Genomic DNA, 21,593 nt, shown 5'->3' with positions numbered 1-21,593 from the left:
GCAGCTATTTATGGGGTATCTACCACGTGTCAGGCACTATGCTCGGCAGCAGACACAGGAGTCTTCTCAGAAGGAAACTGGGGGCAAAGCCATATAGCTTTTGAGAGGATATGATGAACGCAAAGGCCCAAGGCACCACCTGTGTGTGTGTTTGCTACATTAATGCAGAAAACACAGAAGGAAACGTTAGAAGACAATGGAATATTCTTTAGCCATAAAGAGGAATGAAGTCCTAATTCAGGTTACAACACGGATGACCCTTGAAAACATTCTCCCAAGTGGAAGAAGCCAGACTCAAAGGACACAGATTCTAGGATTCTACTCATACGAAATGTCTGGAAGAGGTGAATCCACAGAGAAAGTAGGGTGCCTAGGGCTTGGGGGACGACACGGGGAGTGACCAAGAGCTCCCTGTGGCTTTTCTACACGTTTGACTGGTCAGTCCTAGTCTGGATTAATCACGAATCACAAGATGCTCTTTGGTTAAAACCTCATAAAGCTAACTACTTAAAAGGAGCCAGCGGTCCAAGATAAAAGCCCCCTAATCCCTGGCGGCACCCCTTCTCCGTAAGAAGCACCCCCCCAACCCGTCAGAAGGTTCTCCTACCAGGGCCCTCCTCTTGGAGTTGTTGTGCTGGCCTCTGCAGACAACAGGCCTCCCCCAGCCCGACAGCTCTGAGCTCTCAGGGTGAAGGCATCTGGGTGGGTTGGGCTGCGGCATTCTCCTCAGTGGCTGCGTGACCTGTAGGCCCTCACGGAGTTGGCTGGGGAGAAAGCTGGTCAGGGATCTGGTTTTTATGGGTTTTCAAGCCCCACAGGTGTAAGCATAAAGTCAATGATGTACCGAACCGTATTCATGTGTGCAGGCACGCAGAGACTACTCCCTCAGCTGGGGCTCCTAACGCCTCCCGCAGCCGGGGCTGGGTTCTGGTTTCCAGTCAAACAAGAGGCCTGGAGAGACGCACATTCAGACTCCACTGGCTCTCTGTGCTCCCGATAAAAGGCCGGAACAGAACATTCAGCACAAGGAGTCTGAGTCTGCTCTGGTCCAGGGGAGTCCATGGCCCACATCTGATGCTAGCATACTCTTTCTGGAATGACTGGACCATGGCCCACATCTGATGCTAGCATACTCTTTCTGGAATGATCATAGGGATTGGTGAGGGGGCTTGCAAAGCCCCATGGAGCCATCAGAAACACCTGTTGGTGACGCTGGGAAGAACCTGGTGGTTCGACAGTCCGGGATTTCACCGGCCAGTGCTCTCCGGAATCACCCCAGTTGTTGGCTCAATACAGGTTGGTGATGAGCCATGCTATGTGGGGGTGACAATGCCCAGTAGAGCCATGGAGCGGGATATGGAAATGGAAGCATCATTTGAGGCTTTAAGATGATCTTTCCTGTTAGAGGAACCAGTGAGCAGACCAGCCAGTAGTGGAGGCCGAAACACAGGGTTAAGAGCAGGCTCAACGGGCCAGCATGCCCCTTGGTCTGCTGCAACAGCCCTGGGGGGGTCTGATGTCATGGTGTGATTGCTCACCGGTGCCATCATTCACCGTCTACAGCATCCTGGTTTTGATATGAAAACCCTGTGGTCACAAAAATACAAATACTCTATGATTCCACTTAGATGAAGCACCCAGAGTTGTCAAACTCATGGACACACAAGTGGAACAGGGGGTTCCAGGGGCTGGGGGGAAGGGGGTGGGGCGCTGTTTAAGGGGACAGAGTTTCAGTCCTGCACCATGAAGGGGTTGTGGAAACCGGCTGCACAACAATGTGGATATACTTAATACCAATGAACTGGACAAGTAGAAAGGTTCCAATCATAAATTCTATGTGTATTTTATCACAATTAAAAACTTTTAAAAAATGTTTTAAGCCTTACAGTTTAGTTAACTCTGAAACTCCTCACTTTCAATTGGGGTATAAAATGTTTAGGGGCGCCTGGGTGGCTCAGTTGTTTAAGCGTCTGCCTTCGACTCAGGTCATGATCTCAGGGTCCTGGGATCGAGCCCCGCATCCGGCTCCCTGCTCAGCGGGGAGTTGGCTTCCCCCTCTACCCGTACCCCTGCTGTACTTGTGTGTGCTCTCTCTCTCAAATAAAATATTTAAGAAAGAAACTTTAGGAAGGTGGAAACTGAGGGAGAATGTTGGGGGAGAGAGATGTGCTGTGAGCCTCCCCTACCTGGGGAGGCAAGTGGAGGATGCCTTCTGCAAACCTACTGAGAGAGAGCTCACTAGGGAGGTGACTAGGGTCACCGGGAGAGCTTGAAGGATGCTTCCTGGAGTTAGGGGAACCAAAAACTACTGCCTGACTCCTTCCTGCTCCAGAAATTGAAACAATGAGAAGCAGGCTTGGCCAGGTGTGTGGGAGAAGGGAGAAGATTTAACTTTAAGCCAAGCTTGGAGCTTTGGTTGTTAGAAAGGACTAGACACTGTAATTACTGAATGAAGTTAATTTTGCTCAAAGTGACTGTGAGACTTTGTATTTATTACTTAGAAGTGATCAGACAAGTCACAGGACTGCCCCTGTTTTTAATTTAGAGAAGAACCCATTTTTAACAAGCAGTGTGAGATGAGAGATTTGCCTTTTGAGAGTCCCAGGTGATCAATGTTCTGTTAGACTAGCAAAGTCTTTGGGTTTTCATAAGCCAGAGAAACCAAATCTGTTCCTAAGTCCCTACTGGCTCATGGTTCCTTCTGGAGTGGCTGGGCTGCTGGACACTCTTTGGCGGAGGTCTGGGCTCCAACAAGAGCGTTTGGTTTTGATTTGCTTCTTCAACTTGCATCCAAGCTCACTGGGGCTCCCTGAGTAGTGGGAGTCTGTTTCTGTGACTTATTTAGAAGACAGTCAGCCTCCAGGATGCTGCTGGCCTGTCTGGCTGGGTGTTTATTTGCGTGTTATAAATACCTAGGCTTGTGTTTGACCCCTACTCCCCACACCATCACTGTGGTTGTTTATACGGCCTCCCTCACGCTGTCACATGGGCCTGTCCACGTTGGGAAGACAAGAAACCTGAGACCAGGCACTGCTCCGGGAAGTGGCTGAGCCCTGGGAGACCTCACGCTTCACAAAAGGGACAAGCGTGTCACTCAGGGAGAAGAGCTGCCTCTGCTCATCTCATCAGGTCTCCCTTGGGCTCTGTCTAAACTGGGCAACCATCAAAGACAGACAGGGGTTCGCCTACTTAGAAATGGGCATTTTCTCCCTCTATCACTTTCTTCGAGAAAATGCTGCCTTTCATTCTTCCTTGTGTTAATTGCTCCTTTCTAGCTCCATGGATGAGCTCACCCCTTGCTTTATTCTCTTTAACTCTTTCTAGTCTCTTGATTCTCCCCACCTCAAGAGTCCCGATAATTTATATTAGCTGCCTTGCTGATGAGGAATCGGAGGCCTGGAGAAGTGACTCGTCTTGCAGCCCTGGAGCTAGGACTCAGGTGTCTTGACTATGAGGACAGCTATATTCCCTCTACAATTAACGGTAGGAGGTGGGAACAGGAATGTAGCACCCAAAGCGTTATGCCAGACCTGGAGGTTAATCCCCACAACCAGTCCCCCTGGGGACTGTCTGGGTGGGATCTTCAGGGCAGAGTGCACCCACCTCCAAGAGGTACCTTCCAGCAGATCACCCCAGGAGAGATTTGGATCTGCCTCTCCTAAAGGAATAATTACATTCCTCTCCTTCTGTAGCTGTGCCGAGAAACTGCTCTCCCGTAACAACTTCTTTTCTAAGGATGAACCACCTGGATGGGGCAATGCTTTTATTTTCGGCTCACAGACATCATCTTCTGCAAAAGTGACAGTATGACACCAGCAGGAGTAATGTGGGACAGTTACCAACAAAAAATGCAATAAGATACAAGCGGTTGTCCTTGGAGCTTTGGATAACTCAGGACTAGGCTCCAACATGGCCTTCATGGGGACTTGTGGGAACAGAGGGACCTTGGATTCCCAGATCCAGTGACCAAGAAAAAAATCAGTCCTCTTAACAAAGAGAAATTGTTTGCTCTTCGTGGCAATTCTGCCTCTCAGGCTCAGTATCAAAGAGGCCAATAATATTTTCTATGTCAAGGGCAACAGCATTTTTAGAGAGAAAACTCAGATGTAAATATTCAAGATGGAGAAAGTCAGACTCTATCTCGTGGCTTAGTCTCCATTTCACAGATATAAAAAGAGAACTTTTTTGAATATGCCTGAAGTGAGTGAACGGCACCAAAATTCCTCGTTGGTTGAGATTCTGAGATTTACTTTGGGCTGCTGGCGGACAAACTTTTTTTTTTCTTTTGGAAGTATAACTGCCCTAGAAAGGAGTTTGACTTTAACAGACTAGACTATCTTCACAATAACAAGCAACAAAGTAGGATCACAAAGGAAGTTGTTACCCATCTGTAGAACAGTTGTTCTCATCGAATCCCCTTGAGGGCGTGTGGACCCAGAGTGCTGAGTCCCACCCTCTCTGAGGGTCTGAATGCACGGCTCAGGTGGGATGTGCAGTGTGCACGTCTCACAGGTTCCCAGGTGGATGCTGCTGGTCCTCGGCCACGCTCTGAGTACCATGGCTGTAAAAGCTATCGTGCCCTACTGACTACTCTCCCTTTGGGACTGAAGGGCTCATCCCCTCTTTGGGAATCGCCTTCCACCACAGGGAGCCACCTTGCCCAAGGTCATGACCCCTTCCCTGTGGGTCCCCTGCACCTAGTGATTGGGCATTAGGCTCGGTGCCCCCGTCTCACGGTGATGGCTCCGATGGCTCCTTCCAAGCTACAGAACTTGGGACCGCATCATAGCTCAGCCTCCCTCTCTGCGTGGTCCAGCTTCCTTCCCCTTCCCCACTGGCGTTAATCCCAGAGTATTTCCTGCCTGCGAATCTGGCTCTGATGCTGCTTCCCACGGAGCTTGATGTGTCCCTTAAATGTCACCTGCTTGGAGAGACCACTCCTGACCATCCATCGCTCTCCTTACTGACTTGTTGTCTGCCTAGAATTGAAGACTCTGACACCGTGTGTTGTAGACTGACTTCATGTCGTCGTCTGACCATCTTCCCCACTGGGCTGTATGCGCTGGGAAAGCCTCTTTCGTTCCCTAGAGCAGCGCCTGGCCTACGAGAGGCAGTTCTCAAATGGGGACTGTTTCGTTGGAGAGCATTTCAAATCTGACCCCCTCGATGGAAGTTCTAAAGCTCCGGTGACTGTGGTTCTCATACAGGAGGGAGAGACCCGGATTCCCATTCCAGACAGAGAATTCAGCCATGCCTCGTATTGGTGCTTTGAGAACAGGAGGTCTCATGTTGATATTTTGAGAAGGCATCTCAAATTCCTTAGAAGACAATTGCTTTTTTAACCTTTCTCTTGGGGAGTTCGGATGGCAGACTCTGGTAACGCTCTATGCCCCTCACCCCCACCCCCACTCCCATTATCCTTCCAGCAGAACTGCTCCTCGGCTTTGAGGTAGGCCCCTCTTGATGACCCGTGAGCAGTGCCCGTCGCCTACAGTCCCTGCACCCTTCTGGGTCTGCTCTGCACCAAGGGAGATCTCTGAACTGATAGTGGGCAAAGGGGGCAACTGGAGGAGGTCCTCTGATCCAACACTGTGAAGGAGCAAATGCTAAATGCATGAAGTGGGGTTCTTCCCCCGTGCAGGGCACAGGGTGTGGTGTCCAAGAGGGTTACAGACAGTGGAATTGAGGGAGGCACCCACCCAGGGCCCCCCAAGGCAGAGGGCTCAGCAACCCAAAAATGAGTCAAGTGCATCCAAACAGAAGCTGAAAGAGAAGTTGGCAGTGCACTTACTGGAGCGCTTATGGCTGAATAATGGAAGCAGGCTAGCTCCACTGGGAGTCAGTTCACAGTTAATGGAATAGTTCCTGTAAATATTATTTTCTCTTCCTGTCTCATCATCAAAAATCTTTACTAATCTGGGGAGGTGACAGTAATGCATCAACTCCCTGAGCTAACGCCCCTGCTTCTGCAATACTCTCAGGAACCGCAGGAAGCTACACTGGCTACTCGGGGACAGGGGGCGGACCATTTACTCCGGTTCCTTCTCCTAATGTCTCAGAGGGGACTCCACAGGGCTCCTAATTGTGCATCTAAGTGTACATAAAAGCACCCCTAATTGCATATCAAATAAACAAGTAAATGCTGTCTGCTGAATGTGTAACAAAAAGCACACTGCCATTCTTCCCCAGTGGGCAGATTTCATCAGATGTGGGCTGGCCTGTGGCCGCAGCCATAAATGATGATGAGCAGATATTGAACACCCCTTCTGGAGAGGGTTCTGGAGCCACGTGTCTCGTGCTGTTTGTCCTCTAATGCTTACAGCGTCAGATACAGCCCGCAGGAGGGATTACTCACACCCTCCTGGCGCCCCATTCGGAAAGCCTTTTCTCTTGTAATTTATGATGGCTTCTGATGGTTCTGTGGCCGGGGTGTCCACGGGTTTGAGGAGTGCAAACTAGAGCAGCATGGCAGAGAAGCAGCTCAGCGTGGCACCAGGTGGGAGCGGAGTCCTGAGTGTGGGACAGCCTGGTAGCCCAACATCTCTGGTCCTCGTGCTTCCAGGAAGGGACAGATTGTCTCAGAGGTCTGGCTTTCCGACTTTCTCAGCTTTGCTCTAAGGAATGCAAGGTCCTCCTTCAAAAAGAGAGAAACCTATGGGACAGATTTCATCCAGCCTATTCATCTCTGCTCCGTGACCCAGTTCCTAGACAGTTAACCAGTGCCTCAAGATCTATCATTTAATTTTCATTCAAATGACGTCTGCGGCACATCACCCCCGAGAGTCCCTTTACACAGCTAGCATTTAGTTTTGCGTTTTTTTTTTTTTTTTTTTGATGGCTTAGGTCTCTTTGTTTGGCCATAAATGCAAACTAAGATGAAGCTTGAGACTGATTTCAAGTCCCCAAATGCCAATCTGACCATGTTTCATTCTTCCCTGAGGCCATGAGGACGGTAACTCCTGAAATCAAAGAACCTTGTCCTTAGGCAGCGCTCCCTTGCTACACAGGCGTGCACGTGCAAAAATGGAATTTGGTAGCTAGGAGAAAACGGGGGAAGATAATCTGCAGCTGCAAGATTTTATTTTCTGACCACTGTGACCCTCCTCCCCCTTCTCTCACCGGTGCCAAAGCCACACGCAGACGCATGGACACTGTAGTTCCTGTACGTGCAAACCACGTTCTCGACTGTCCATGCAAACTGTCAAACCATAACGTGGGAAGAGAGGTGAGCTGAGGCAGCCAGGGGGATGTTTCCAAGCGTCACACTGTATTTTAGTACGAACATCCTGGAGTTCAGGAGTGGGGAGGCGGGCACAGGGTGGGAGGGAACACATCACTGGATAAGTGGAGAAACAGGATTTGCTGAGAGTTGGTGGCGGGATATTTAAGAGCTTATCACAAATTTGGATCCCTAACCTTGGATACCATTTGGGGTGCTCCCCAAGCTTTTCAAAGAACTCATAAATGCAAGCAAGGGCTCATATTCTGGGATATGTGAATGTATTGCAGATTTCTATTTTGATTTCATTTTATTTGTGGATTTTTTAGTTTCTGGTGGGCTATTCCACTGCACCTGCAGTTCCAAATACGTCTGGGGGCAACCTTGGTGGTGCAGTCAGCTGAACTCTGACTCTTGGCTTCGGCTCAGGCCGGGATCTCGGGGTCCTGGGATCGAGCCCTGTGTGTCATGTGGTGTTGGGGGGGGGCGCATGCTCAGCAGGGAGTCTGCTGGGGATTCTCTCCCTCTGCCCCTCCCCCATTCATGTGTGCACGTGCTCTCTCAAAATAAATAACATCTTAAAAAGAAATACTTCTGAAGCTGGCCTTGAGCTTCTGAACATACACAAAAGCCAAAACACCATTTTCAGGTGTCCCCACGTGTCTCGCTGCTCCCGACACATGTGCCCTGAGGACAAAGCAGTGGTTTTCTCCTGACAGACAGCGGCGGCTTCTATTTGGGGCTGTGCCGCTGCAAGCCGGAGCCCATTTGTTTAGAAGGTTCAGGTAGCAGGTAGGAGTGTGTGATTAGGAAGAGACTTCCATGTTCTCTCTACTCCACCCGCGAGCGGCTGTGTGTTTTACTCCATGTCCCCCAAAGCCACCAGGGCTTCAGAGTGATGATTAAGCAATTTAGGGGCGACTGTGACCAGAATGGCAAAGTGCACCCAAGCAGAGCCACTGGAATGAGCCAGGGTCCCGCCCATTTCTGGACAGCCAACAGCTACCCGCCCACCCCCCCTTTCCCGGTGGATCATATGGAAACACTTGAGTGGATTCTCACAGGCGGCTTCTGAGTTCCTCGGGCTGTGCTGAGGGTTTGCTGATGCATGCCAGAGATGCCTCCGGGCCCTCCGAAGGAGGCAGCAGGCTCAGCCTGTCACTGTCTCTACTTGAATGTTGACTCTTCGGATGGTGGTGCCGGGTGACGGAGCTGCTGTAACTGGGTCACAGTGTCAGGCAGGGCGTCTGCTGGGGCTGGAGGTGCAGTTGTTGGTGCAGAAGGGCCTCCAGGTGCACAGACTGGGCACCACTCCCAGTCTCCTGAGCCGCGCTGGGGGCCCACGGTGGTGGAGCTCCGCCTGGGCCCTGAGCGAGAGTGTGGTGCTGCTGGAAGGCCACCCTCCCACGGAGCTGGCCCAGCCCTGGGCCCCGGGGCCCTGTAGCTCTCCGCAAGCGGAGACTGCCAGACACACCGGCCGAGCCTGGCTGACCTTCCGAGAGTTCGCCAGGGAAGCACAGACGGCTGCCGGTCCTAGCTGCGGCTGCACGCGGGACCTGGCCCGGCCAGAGATGGGCGGGAGTGGGGCCGGGTGGCTGCAGCACCTGCATATTCGAAGTTTCCTGTGAGTTTCCAATATTCATCTGAGATGAAGAAGGCTGGCCTGGAGCACTGCAGACAGATGTCAGGCACTTTCTGTGTGACTCTGCATCGGCAGGCATGCACGAGCGCGAGCATCTCCTTGGGCGCGCAGCTCAGGAGCCGAGCGCATATGTCCCCAGACTCATGGGTATCTTCCCTGTAACAGACGATGTCTTCCCGAGGGTGCTGATGTTGGGTGTGAGAAGAAGGAAGAGGCTCCTTGCCCTGTTCCTGCCGCCAGGCCTCAACCGTGGCTCCGGTTTAGGTCTGGTTTTCCTGCAGGTGCCACCCCACGTCTTTGCAGACGTGGACACTCCTCAGGCTAATGAGACTCCGGCATGTCTTCCGCTCCCAGCCCTTGCAAAGGCCTGTCCTTATTTCATGTGCAGACTGTACACTGATTTCTTAAAGAGGGCTCCCCAAATGACATAGGGTTCAGGGCTGCGCCACCTGGTCCCACCTCTGTCGCACAGTGAATGTCATGGTGGGGGACCCGGCCAAAGTCTGCTCACAGCTAGGGAAAATTTCTCTGCTGAGCCAAGTGTCTCTCTCTCTTCTCTGCCCATGCAGTCTCTGGTTCAGTTATGCCCTGGAAATTCTTCACACTCTGGAGATCCCACTGAATACCCAACTGCTTACCTGTCACAGCAACCGGGGTGTCCCATCACGCCTCAAACTCTGCAGGTCCTAAACTGCCCTTATATCCCATGTTCTGGCTGGGAGGCATTCTCGATGTCCCTCCTGCTCTGACTGTCACCCTCTCGCCGCATACAACTGATCAGTCTCACGTACCTTCTAAACATCGCCCTATGACTGACACCCTGAGCCCCCACCCCCCAGTTCTGGCCTATGCCACTGTAATTACATCCCGGTTTGCAAGTTCTGTCCGGTATTTCTCCAGCTCATCCTCCACACGCTGCCAGAGCGATGCTTCTGGGACAGTGAGACTCTGATCCGGCCCCTCCTCCGCGTCAAATGTTTGGTGGCTCTCACTACCTGGAAGTTGAAGCCCCCTTCACAGAGCCTTCAAGGGCTCCCGGAGCTGCCCACTGGGGCCTCGTCAGCCTCCTCTCTGGCTGGCCTCCTCTGCCCTTTGCTACCGGCCCAATGGAGCAGTGTGCTTCTCCACCTTGCATGCCGCTCTCCTTCACAGGGCTTCCAGGCACGCCGGCACGCCCACCCACCCCATTCCTCCGGCTCCCACTTGGCTGCCTGTGAAGACTTTTCTTCCCTCCTTAAGCCCAGTGAGTGACTGTCCTTTAATTCCCCACCGACCCTCACGCAGACCTCTCTCCGAGCACCTGGGGACACCGACGCGGTTATCATACACCTCACTCCCTGAGGGTCTGACCGGGCCTTGGGACGTATCTTACATACCTCTGCACTTCCTGCTCGGCTTGGCACTTGACGAGTATGCAATAAACATTCTTCTGAATGAGCGAATGAGCGGTGACTTTGGTGGCTTGATTGCCCCTCGATTAGTAACAGAATCAAGAATCTCAACTACTAGGGCGCTTGGGTGGCTCAGTCGCTTGGGCATTTGCCCTTGGCTGGGGTCACAATCTGAGTCCTGGAGTCAGCCTCCAGGTCAGTGGGGAGTCTGCTTCTCCCTTTCCCTCTGTCCTCACCCGCACCTTGGAACTACTCCCTCAGAGGCCAGGGCAACATCATTTATTTTACATAACAACTTGGTTTGAGTACAGCAATGCCCTAAATGAATATCCTGACCTTTTAACATTTTTATTTTGCTGACCTGGATAAACTTAACAAATGAGAGTAAATCCTCCCACTCAATGGCTGATTATCCACACCTTTGGTTTCATACTTTCCCTGATCCTGAAGCATGTCACAGGGTCCTACAGGAACAGCGACAATTTACGGAGCCCCTTCGATGTGTCGCGCCCTGCGTTTTCTGTCTATTGGGTGCTATCTCATTAATTCTGCAATCTTCCTTAGTACCTCAATTAGAGAAATGAAGCCAGCTTACACTTACTAATAAATGAAACTGAACGCCAAAGAATACATGTTAGCATGTCTTTTCCATCCCCAGAGGGAGAGCAGAATTCTGCTGCATCTGAACAAACTCTGCTCACTGGCAGCTGTGCATGTCCGCCTTGGTCTTCCACCAGTGCGGGCGATGAGGAGCTGGAGGGATGGGAACCAGGGTTTTGTGAGAGGATCTAGGAGGGTTCTTGGCTCTTGTAAGCAGGAAAAAAGGCCAGGCAGGTTGCAAAGAGAGAAGAGTGGATGTCCAAAGAAGGAGAAAGGGAAGAGACCATGCCAGGGGAAAAAAAAAAAAAAGCACAGAAACTTATTACAAAGGCCATGTGGGAAAGAGGCAGAGGGGAAACCAGAAGAAGCAGTGTGGAAGAAGCACAGACCCCGAGACTGAGAAAGACACAGAGGGGACAAATTACGCAGGGCCCAGTGCACATCTTGCAGCACACAGTGGAACAGGTTTGGGATTTGGCCACGGAACCATGTGCCCCTCGACAGCCAGGTCCCTACTGAATTGTTCCCAAGGGAGAACACCCCCTTCACTTGCTCAGGATCTTTTCTTTGAACTTAACTGATTTACCGATCAACGGAGTGAAATTCTCCCCAGCAAAGGGCCATCCCCCCCCCATCATTTTAATAAAGAAGCTGGCCAAGGCAGACAGCCTACGATAAGCTCAGATATGCAGTATGGATTTCCATCCCGTTCGTGGACAAAGAAGCTTGGAAAGCAATCCAGAATGACATCACGACCAATATTGCTTTCTCTCTCCTATAGCAAGTGTGGTTTTGATAGACTTTTAATACGTATTTCAGGGCTTGAACTGCATACCGTCTCTCTATTATTCTCTGCCAGAGGATCTGAATGACAGCTCTAGCCCAGAGATATTTTTCCATTATAATTTTTCAATTTGTTCTGGTCTGAAAAATGTGTGTAAATGAAAACAGAGAAAAGTCAAGCACTGTGTCCCCTTCAAACGTCCTGTTTTGTGTTTACGATGGCTTTGCAGACCCCGCTCTGCTTCCCTTTCTTTTTGGCAAATGACCTTATTTTTTTCAGATTTTGATCACTTCTAATATGTCATAAAATATTTACCCGATTTGCAGGAATGCCTTTGACTCTTCTTTATTTTTCACCCTGTTTTGACCTACAATTTCTTCTTCTAGCTCCCCGAAACCAAAACCAAAAAAAAAAGAAAAAAACCAAACCAAAAAAACCCAAACCAAAACAAAACCAACGAAGCACACTAACAAGCTTTGGGAAAGCTCACACTGGCCTCAGGACTGAGGAGAGATGTTCCCTCCCTTTCCCAAGTGCACGGAGCCCCAACCCTCCCCGGCCAGGAAATGAAGGAACAGGACAGTCCCTCAAAGCCCTTTTGCTCATCTGCTTTAGGAGAGCTGGGCCAGTCTCCTTACCTTAAATAATTATAACAGCTCAGGTTTCCCTAGTGACTGGGAGAAAAAATATTTACCCGGGAACTCAGACTGGATGACCGTGGAGTAATTTGTATACACTCAAATTAGCAGGGGATTGGTGAGCCCAGAGGCCCCAAGGCTGCATGGTGTGATATTTTTACTCACTTCTCTCTGCGAGCCACACGCCCACAAAGGAGAGCAAGCTTACCTTCCTTGGCTTCACTTTATCGTGGTAGTCATACTGGAAGATTCCTTTGTAGCTCAGTCCCAGCCACCATGGTATCCCCTGCTTGTCCTAGGGCATGGAAAGGAGTGCGGGTAAATACAGGGCCAGAGAACATGCCAGAGAACCAAGGGCAGGCCTCCTGGCTCATGTGATGACAGAGGAAAACGCAAATCCCTTGATAAGGATGGAGTCCACCTCTCTCCTTTTCACCTTAACAGATGTGTCCCGCCATCAGAGGATGCTCCGTTTTGTGAACAGGTGCCCTAGGGTGGGGATCCAGCTCTACTCCTAACCAGCAGCACACTGTTGTCCCCCCGGCCACGAGCAAGTGACAAATGCCTTGTTCTCTGTCCTCCTTCTAAGACCTCAGGTTTTGCCTTAACAGAAAATCTGAGAGCATTCTAATAAAATGACCTGCCGAGCAGAGAAAAATGCCATCGACTATTAGAGCTAGAGGGGACTGTGGAGAAGGTGACTCCTCTAAAAAACTTTAAGACTTTATTTATTCTTTATTATTATTATTTTTTAAAGAAGTCTGAGGTTCACAGCAAAATGGAGAGGGAGGTACAGAGCCTTCCCATACACCCCTGCCCCCATACCTGCAGAGTCTCCCACTATCAGCATCCCCCCCAGAGGGGAACATCTGGTATAACCTGATGAACCTGCATTGATGCATCATGGTCACCCAAAGTCCAGAGTTTACATTAGGGTTCATTCTTGGTATCGAATCCTCTATGAGTTTGGACAAATGTATAATGATGTGTACCCACCATAATAATATCATACGTAGTAGCTTCACTGCCCTAAAAATCCTGTGTGCTGACTATTCACCCCTTTTTCTCCCCCCTCCCAGGTTCCGGCAACCGGTTTTGCCTCGTCCAGGATGTCATATCACTGGAATCACACAGCATGTAGCCTTTTCAGACCGGCTTCTTTCACGCAGTAATATGCGTTTAAGATTCCTCCAATTTTAAAGACAAAGAAGTTAAAGCAAAGGGTTGGTCCTGCTCTACTCAGGACCCACCCTGTCCTCCCAGCAGGCCAATAGGGGCCATCATGTGGTCCTGCTCACCTTAAGAGATCCGCTGGACTGGGTGACTCACGTTGTCAGACAAAAGTAGCAAAATCAAAGCCTAGACCTTCCGGGACTTGAATTAGAAACACCAAGTCTCTCTCTTTATTCCTTTAACAGAGACCTCTTGCCACCAGATGGTAAACTGTGAGCCTACATTCGGGTAGGGATCACTCTGAGCCATTAATTACAGCTCCTGAATGCTAGGAGCCGAGCGGGCATAGGAAGCAGCCTTTCCCTACATTTGTCCTAACTGCCACACCCACGAATAACCTGGTTCACCCCATCGTAGATGTCTTAACAACTCAAAATTGGCTTCATGCTTTTCAAATGCCCATGCGTTATTTCAAGGAAGGCACAAAGATAAAAAAGGGCAAAGAAATACAATTGGAATTTTTAGAAAAGTTTCAGGGTGTATGATTTCCTACAAGTTTTTTTAAAGGTATAAAACGTCTGTCTCTGGAAAGTGCCTGTGTGTCTTGCAACAGTTGCAGAAAGCAGCACAAGGGGGGGATTCAAGGCCACCGCATCTCTGGGGTGACCAGATATAGGTGGTCACCACAGCACAGAACATGGCATCTGTGAAATCACGAGGCCACCAACTGGCAAGGCTGGATATAGTTGGTTTGGGCTTGCTTAGATTCCTGCTGCTCTTTCTCCGAATAAGTAGGAGTGCATTGCTTAAGCCGGGAGACTCCGGGAGCCAGACACGCACGTGCTTCCGGCGCTCTGAACATCACAAGGTCTGCTTCCGCTCTCGCGGACTGAAATGCGCCCGTTTCTCAAGTTCTATTGTAAGGCAGAAAGCACATACATCGGAAGCCACCTTTTTGTCAAGCTCGGGGCTGACAAAGAGATGGGACACGGGCTTACACAAGTAAAAGACCGGATGAAGTCTCTGCGCAAAGATTTCCCTCTGTCTATGGTCTAACATCTACTCTGACGGTCTTCCAACATCTAGGACACGCTGGTGGGGGTAGCCGGAGAGGCAGATTTCATAATCTCTCTTTTAAGTCTGAGCAATGGAGGTGAGATCAAATGACGAACAAACAGTGAATGAGAGAACCTAGTCCAGGCGATTCTTCGTTTGCTCTCTAGAATGCAGACCCCTTTGCCACACATCCCACTGAGGCTGAGAGACAGACTCACTGGCTGATTTCTATGAAATGCCGCTTGTAACAACTGGGGTCCCTGCGTCTGCCTCATAACGGTGTTCCACGAATCGAGTTCTGACACTGGTTCTTATCACTGGAGTGCACCTCCAATTACCCAGTTCAACTCCCAATAACCACGTAGTCCGTAAATATCTACTGAGCATCTACAACGTGTCAGGCACTACCGTGGGTTCCAGGAATATGTAACAGAAGGAGACACACAGTCTTGGCCATCGGAAGGCTGCAGGTTAGTGGAAGATACAGGCACTTGAACATGTACCAAGGACACACAAAGTGTTGTGTAGGCTGCCACGAGTGACCCAAACATACATGAAACACGGAGCACGTTCTGGCCCAAAGGAATTAAAAATACAGCTGGATGGAAACAAGGGGGAAAGAAACTGGCCAAAAAGCAAGAGGATCTCAGGTTGGCTGGGGGAACCGTCTTGCATTCAGGAGTGTTTTCTGCTCTTTGTGGCTAGACTTTGGGCAAGGATTTAAACTCTTCATGTTGGGATAAGTGAAGGGAAGAAAATTATCCTTTCTCTTCATAGATAAGGGCGCACCAGTGCATTGTTATCTACTATTTCAGGGAAGGGACCCCGGGCTGGGGTGTTATGGATAAAATCAGAGCGACTTTGGAATAGCGTCCACGTTCCACTGGACTTCACATCACAACATTTAAGACAAGATCTGTCTTCTTAAATAGCCACGTACTCGATCTGTCAGCCGCTCGCCGCTCATGCCAGCCCTCTTCCTCCAAAATTGCCGATGTGGCATCTGACCACCAAGAAAAACACTGCTGACTCGGCTTAACGTTTTTATTCCCTACAGCTCGTTGCCTGTAGATGGAATTGTCCCACCGAGAAGCCCTGCAGTCCCGACCTCCCAGGACTCTTCTGAGTCTAAAAGGAAGCACTGATTTACTACGCCCACTTTACAGGAGGGAACGTGAGCTCTGAGGAGCAACTGCATCAAGTCTTCTTACACGGGGGCGGGGGGGGGGGGCGTTCCAAACGTTCCAGTGCCCCAACTCCCCCCAGCATACAATCATCCCAACCCAGTCCTCCACTGCCCCCCGCCCCCCACCACATCTTCGGTAAGATTAAAAAGGAAAAAAGTGAGAGGTGCTTGCTTTTTTTTTAAGGGCAGGCTTGGCACTTACCTTCACTGCGTAATAGTGAACCCCGTAGGTCGGGAGAGACTCCACGATGCTCATGTAGCTGGGAAGACAGACAGACAGACAGCACACACACACACACACACACACACACACACACACACACATGAAGGTGGTTATTCGGCTGAACTGGAATCATACGTGTGTGTGTGTGTGCATGACAAAGCCCTCAGAGTGATGATTTACTCGAAAATGACCCTGAACCATCACCCCCCCCAGAGATAGGTCTTTGCAAGTAGAACCAAACAGCCGTGACACATGCTATGTGAACACACACAAACACAACCTCATGGGCACTGGGACTGGCCACTTACTTCACAATTGCTTGACCTCTGGTCTGGCCGTTCAGTTTCTTGTAGTGTTCAATGACTCGATCCTCACTAGAATTATAAGACAAAGATTCTGTTACATATGGTCCTTCGGTTACCGGCCAGCACCCTGTTAATGGAGATACTTCCTCTGAGCCTGAGCCATCTCAGGGGAAGCCCTAAGGAGCCAACAGCTCCTGCAGAAATGATTTGTCCTATGTGGCATTTCTGCACTCAGTCTAAGCCAGGTGCCTCGGGCTACAGATTTCCTTGGGGTCAGCTCCCTGCCAGAAATGCTACCATGGGAGGTGAGGAAGAAGCAGTGAGCGTGCATGTCACTGGAGAGGGGCGCAGAACGGGGGATGGGACGGAGACCGCCTGGCTAGGAAGCAGGGTGGATACTCTGGCCGAACGCCCACGTCTTCCTTGGCCTCCTCATCTCCCAAATCCTGTGTGCACAGATCTCATAGGGGAGGGCAGGCATTGACCTCAACAGAATGCCCATGGCTTCCCTATCATGAATTAGTGGTCAGGGTTGAGGGCTTCCAAGGAGGATGGGAAAGTTCTGGAATCTGGGCCTGGCTAACACAAACCACAAGGCAATAAAAGGCCCAGAGAAGCACTGGGAAACAAGCCAGCTACCAGAAGTGAGCTAGGAACTCCTTGATCTCCTGAAATCTTACTTCTAAAATAACAAGAGACCAGCTTGTGCCTTGGGAGACAGTGGCCAGCCAAACTGCCCTTTGACAGGGCAGAGGGCATGAAGGGACTCTCTGAGGAGTGGTGCCCAGGGAGCTATGGCTGCTGCCCTCGGAATACAGAACCCAACACGGGGAGTCACAGGGAAAGCACATCCCACCTGCTGAGGAGTCAAGTCCAAAAGCCTGGGCCTCTGTGACCTGGCCACACCACCAGGAGCCCCATTTCTCCACCTTCTGTCTTACGCCTTCCTCACCTCAGGCCAGTGGGCTCCAGGACAGGACGCAGCCCTAGGGATGAACCCTCGAGACCTCCTTGGTTGGCCTTCATCACCTATTATTTAGTATCCCAGAGTTGATCTAAAGCGTTTTCTCGCCAACTTTCTTTTTTTTTTTTTTAAGGAAAAAATGAAAGGCCACTTCTGGGGGGTAATGTGTCCTGTATGTTCACTAACTACTACTTGGGGGGTCATTTCTTGATTTTCCAATTATCACCTTAATCTTTAATGGCTGTCTCTTCATTTTAATATTCTGAAATATGGTGTGTCTACGATCATCTGACTCTTCACAAGCGAGTGTCCTTACAAACACCCAGCACAGGAACTGGCCAGCTGCAAGGAGCCCTTCTCTGTCGGAGGGTCATCTGGATGCATCTGTTCAGAAAGGGGCAGGTGCAGCTCTGTTTCTCCTCCGCTCCTGGGCAACCCTGGACGCCGTACTCGGGAGTGTGAGAAAGCCCTCTTCTGAGAGAATTCTCCAGCAGCGTCCTACCTGGGGAGGACCCCGCCTCACCAGACCTTTGGGGTCCTGTTGAGACATTTGGGGGTTGCTTTCCTAGCTTGCTTCTCTCCCACCCATTGAAGCTACGGCTGCATTGGCATGTTTCCTACTATAGGATCTAGCATTTTGTGAGGTCAACTCTTGGATCCAGGGTCAAGCAACTCAGTGTAGATCTGAGCCCATTCCCTTCAGAGCTCTGGGAAGGAGGACCCCCGGGCTGGCCTGGGGAGATCAAAATCAACGTAGCGCCGTGGCTGTGAACACAGTCGAGGCTCAGACCAACACCAGTGAAAGTCAGAAACACGGGCAAGCAGCTGTTTAGCTGCTTCCTGACTAAATGACTTCTCAGCGCTCGAGAGCCGCAGGGCTCCGCCACCCCCACCACTCTCTGGATCTCCTGCTGCCCAAGGCCATTGGTGAGGCCACGGTATCTAGCCTCTCCTTCCTCAGCTTTTCCCACTTCTTTGGGCCCAATCGAAACACCGTGAGCCCATCTGGTGAATACACAGGCCAGGCTGACTGAAAACCCACTCTGCCCCCAGCCCCACCCCCACTTCCTCTGGAATTTACAGATGGCTCAAGTGCGCTGAGCTTTGCAAATTTCCCAGCGACCCCAGAGCTGTGGTAGGGACTCAATGGAATAATTACTAAAAAATGCACCAGCCAGAGTAAATAGAATCCCAAAACACTAATTGGAGGACACTGTGGTGCATGAAGGATAAAGACAGGTGACTAAGGCTGACTGTGCCTCCCCATAGTCGTTCAGTGAGATCATCTCTCTGCAGGCAAGGGGCCCAGGAAATGCATGGGGGATTAGAAGGAAACATGGGGATGACGATATGGTTTCCTGTCTTGGAGAAGCCATCGCCTGCAGTGGGCAGTGATTCTGCAGTAAAGGTTGGGTGGTGTGTGGGCCGGGGGGAGTCGGGCATTTGCAAGCTAGGCCCTTCAGAGAATCCAGGTCAGGGCCCTCATACTGCTCTGTTCTGTGGCCCTGGGCACATAATTCTAACCTCTGCCTCAGATGCTTCCCGATAGGGAAATTCCGTGGAGTAGAAGTCCAAGCTTGTTACACACTTGGGGAAAATTAGCAGAAAGGATTACTGCACGATTACTCAGCATTATTATGTACCTTTCACTATGTTAATTGCATCATGTGACTTCTTCCGCTCTTAATTACAGTCTGGATTGGGTTGGTATGGTTAATTCCGTTTCATACATGGGAAATTGACGTAGCAGAGAAGTAACTCAAGCTTCCTGAGCTGTCATTACCCCACTGTTCAGAAACGTGGCTGGGATTCTAAAATCCACTGCTTCGCTCTCTAGGCTATAATGCCTTTCCTGACTAGTGTGGATGGGCTCCCTATGGCTTATTCTGGCCTGACGGTTGTCTGCCACATCCGAGAGGGCCAGCGAGAGCAGGAGAGCCTGGAAGAACTGCAAATCTGTGTCCTCCATTCAGGGGTGATCATGGCTGCGGGCAGCTGGATAGACACTTCGTGATGTCAGGGCAAGTGAAGGTCTCCTCCATCAACAAGGGGTCATGGTTAATCATAGAGACGCATGACACTGGAGCCAAGGGATGTCTTTGAACATGTTTGGTTGCCAGCTCTATGAAGCATGAACATCATTTATCCCTTCCTGATATCTCTGCTTTTTAAAAAATCTAAATAAGTAGGTTGGAATATGAAGGCCAACTACAACTAGCCGATCACAGTGAAATAGGTGTTTGTTTTAGCAATGAAGCCATGGGATGGTCCACACTGCCTGCTTGTCTGTATATAGCTGGGCTGTGGAGCCTGGGGGCACCCGCTTCAAAAATGCCCCCGCCTCAGTTCTGCATCCTCTCTGTGAGTGTACACAGTTGCATGGGTGCTCTGGGTCTAAAACAGGCCCAGGGAAAGTGCCAGCCAGGTCACAGAGACGGAGGGATGCTCTGGCAAGATAAGTACAGATGTGGGTAAAGAGGAAGATGCTCATATCGACACAAGAGAAGAGAGGGACATAAAGGAAGGCATTTCTGTACTAGTAATAACGTGTGAGCATGGAGCTCACTGTGGAGATGATTAAAGAGAAATCCAGAGAGAGGTAGAAAGGGAAACCGAGAGAGAAGGAGCTGGTAAACACAGGGTGTAAAAAATGTCTGGAAACAACTGAATGAGGAGATGGTTGAGGGCTGGTTTAGGCTAAAAGCAACTTTGACCCCAGACAACCCAGCGACGTCATAGCCCCCAGCTGGCGAATACATCCCCTCTGTGGAGGAACTACTGGTCTCCAGAGTTATGTTCTGTGTCCTAGCTCTTTCACCATTGGTTCCCTAAACATGAACAGCTGGGGGGGGAGGGACACAGAAGATGAGGCCCAGGGAGCGTGCGGGACCGGGAGAGGGCAACAGGGCTCCAGGAACAAGGGAATGGGAGTGTCATCTGTTGGTGTTCCCACGTGCAGACAGCCAAGCTGGAAGGAGGGGAGCAGACACACACAGTGTCTCCCTGCTAAACAGATTCTGTCTGGGAGGCGGATTCTAATTCTATAAAGCCACGATGCAGCGAAACCTATGTTATCGAAGGACGAATGGCAAAAAAACAGCTCAGAGAGATGAGATTGGCAGGTGGGGTGGGGGACACCAGCAGCCTGGAGGGAGCTGTCTGCCCCAGGACTCGGCTTCTCATTGCTGCTCCTGCTGCCCCATCATGCTGTCTCCTAAGGAGAAATGACTTCTGGACTGGAGTGTCATCCAGCTAATGCCCTCTGCATCACAGCATGCCCCATCCCAGTGAAAGGGGTCTCTCAGAGCCACCTGCATGGCTGAGCCACAAGTGTGGTGACTGCAAACATGTCCAGACGCGATGACATGGTAGTAATCCATAGGTTTCATAAAGCAGAGTAAAGAAGTGCTTAGAGGAGTCACATGATACAATTGATCAGGATTGACCTGTTCTGCGATTTTTGGTTTTTTATTATTATTATTGTTTATAAAAGCAGTCAACACTTGCTGTGAGGGAGTCAGAAGGGACATGAGGGACGACGCAGCATGCTGCCTGTCGGGGGACGGTGACGAGGGCCGGTGCACACACAGCGTTTGCACACCACCACCCAGGAATGCAGGCCCCACTTGACTGTGACCAGAACCACAACCCAGGACCCTTTCGCATGCCTGTTTTGTTCAGAGTCAGTAATTTAGGGCCTGACAGATGAACTAGGGCATAACGTTACATGGCAGCCAAATCAGGAGATATGAAACGTTGTGGGAAAATCAAAGAATCAATCTCTCTCTTCTGTGAAGAAGAAAACCCCCGTAGTTCTCTCACATCTCAAAACCTCACACATCCTGTCATCAAATGACAAGGATTCCAGAATGAAACTCGAGCAGCACATGAAAGGGTCTCCAAGGAGGCAAAGTATCCAAAGTGAAATTTTAGGAGTCTTTTTTTTTTCTTGTTAAAGAAAGAAAATAAAAAAAGGAGGTCTCAGGCAAACCATGGCATCTAAATACATGTGGGAAATGATTTGACGGAGGCCCAAGCCACTCAGACAAGATGGAGTTGTTCCGGCTGGGGTCCAGCCTGACCCTCGGCAGCCCCGAGCCCCTGTACCCCAGGTGGGCTCGCTCCTGAGGGGTGTGTGAAGGGGGTGCAGCTTACCAGTAGGCCAGGGAAGGGTGCTCCTTCAGGGCTTGAGTGGGAAGCGCTGGCAGCTTCTTCAAGTCACTCCTCACCACCTCATTGCTGGAAGAGAGGGAAGAACAGAGACAAAGCCAAGGAATGGCTCACCCTCCATCTGAGAAAGCCACCGTGCCATGGGATCCGACCTGACCCAGGAGCCTTGGCCGAGAGACCCCACATCTGTTCCCTTTGAATGAAAACTAGGGAGAGGAAGGACCACTCCCTTCTAATTAATT

The 21,593-nt window shown here is 50.5% G+C and overlaps 1 protein-coding gene across 9 annotated transcripts in view; it reads right to left on the bottom strand.

Annotated features, from left to right (window-relative positions):
* Positions 1 to 21,593, bottom strand: part of FRMD4A (FERM domain containing 4A) — a 299,740-nt gene that overhangs the window by 71,205 nt on the left and 206,942 nt on the right. For all 9 annotated transcript variants that reach the window (XM_045788190.2, XM_045788179.2, XM_087857684.1 and 6 more), the window contains 4 exons: positions 21,337 to 21,420; positions 16,221 to 16,286; positions 15,892 to 15,949; positions 12,483 to 12,569 (listed from right to left, as the gene is read on the bottom strand). In XM_045788190.2, coding sequence (XP_045644146.1) covers positions 12,483 to 12,569; positions 15,892 to 15,949; positions 16,221 to 16,286; positions 21,337 to 21,420 — 295 coding nt within the window. The remainder of the gene's footprint in view (positions 1 to 12,482; positions 12,570 to 15,891; positions 15,950 to 16,220; positions 16,287 to 21,336; positions 21,421 to 21,593) is intronic.

This window comes from Ursus americanus, chromosome 31 (genome assembly GCF_024610735.1).
Source record: "Ursus americanus isolate L20-20 chromosome 31, mUrsAme1.1.p, whole genome shotgun sequence".
NCBI classification, from domain to species: domain Eukaryota; kingdom Metazoa; phylum Chordata; class Mammalia; order Carnivora; family Ursidae; genus Ursus; species Ursus americanus.
Note: the sequence above shows the minus strand (reverse complement) of the source record. Positions and strands in the feature narration are given on the sequence as shown.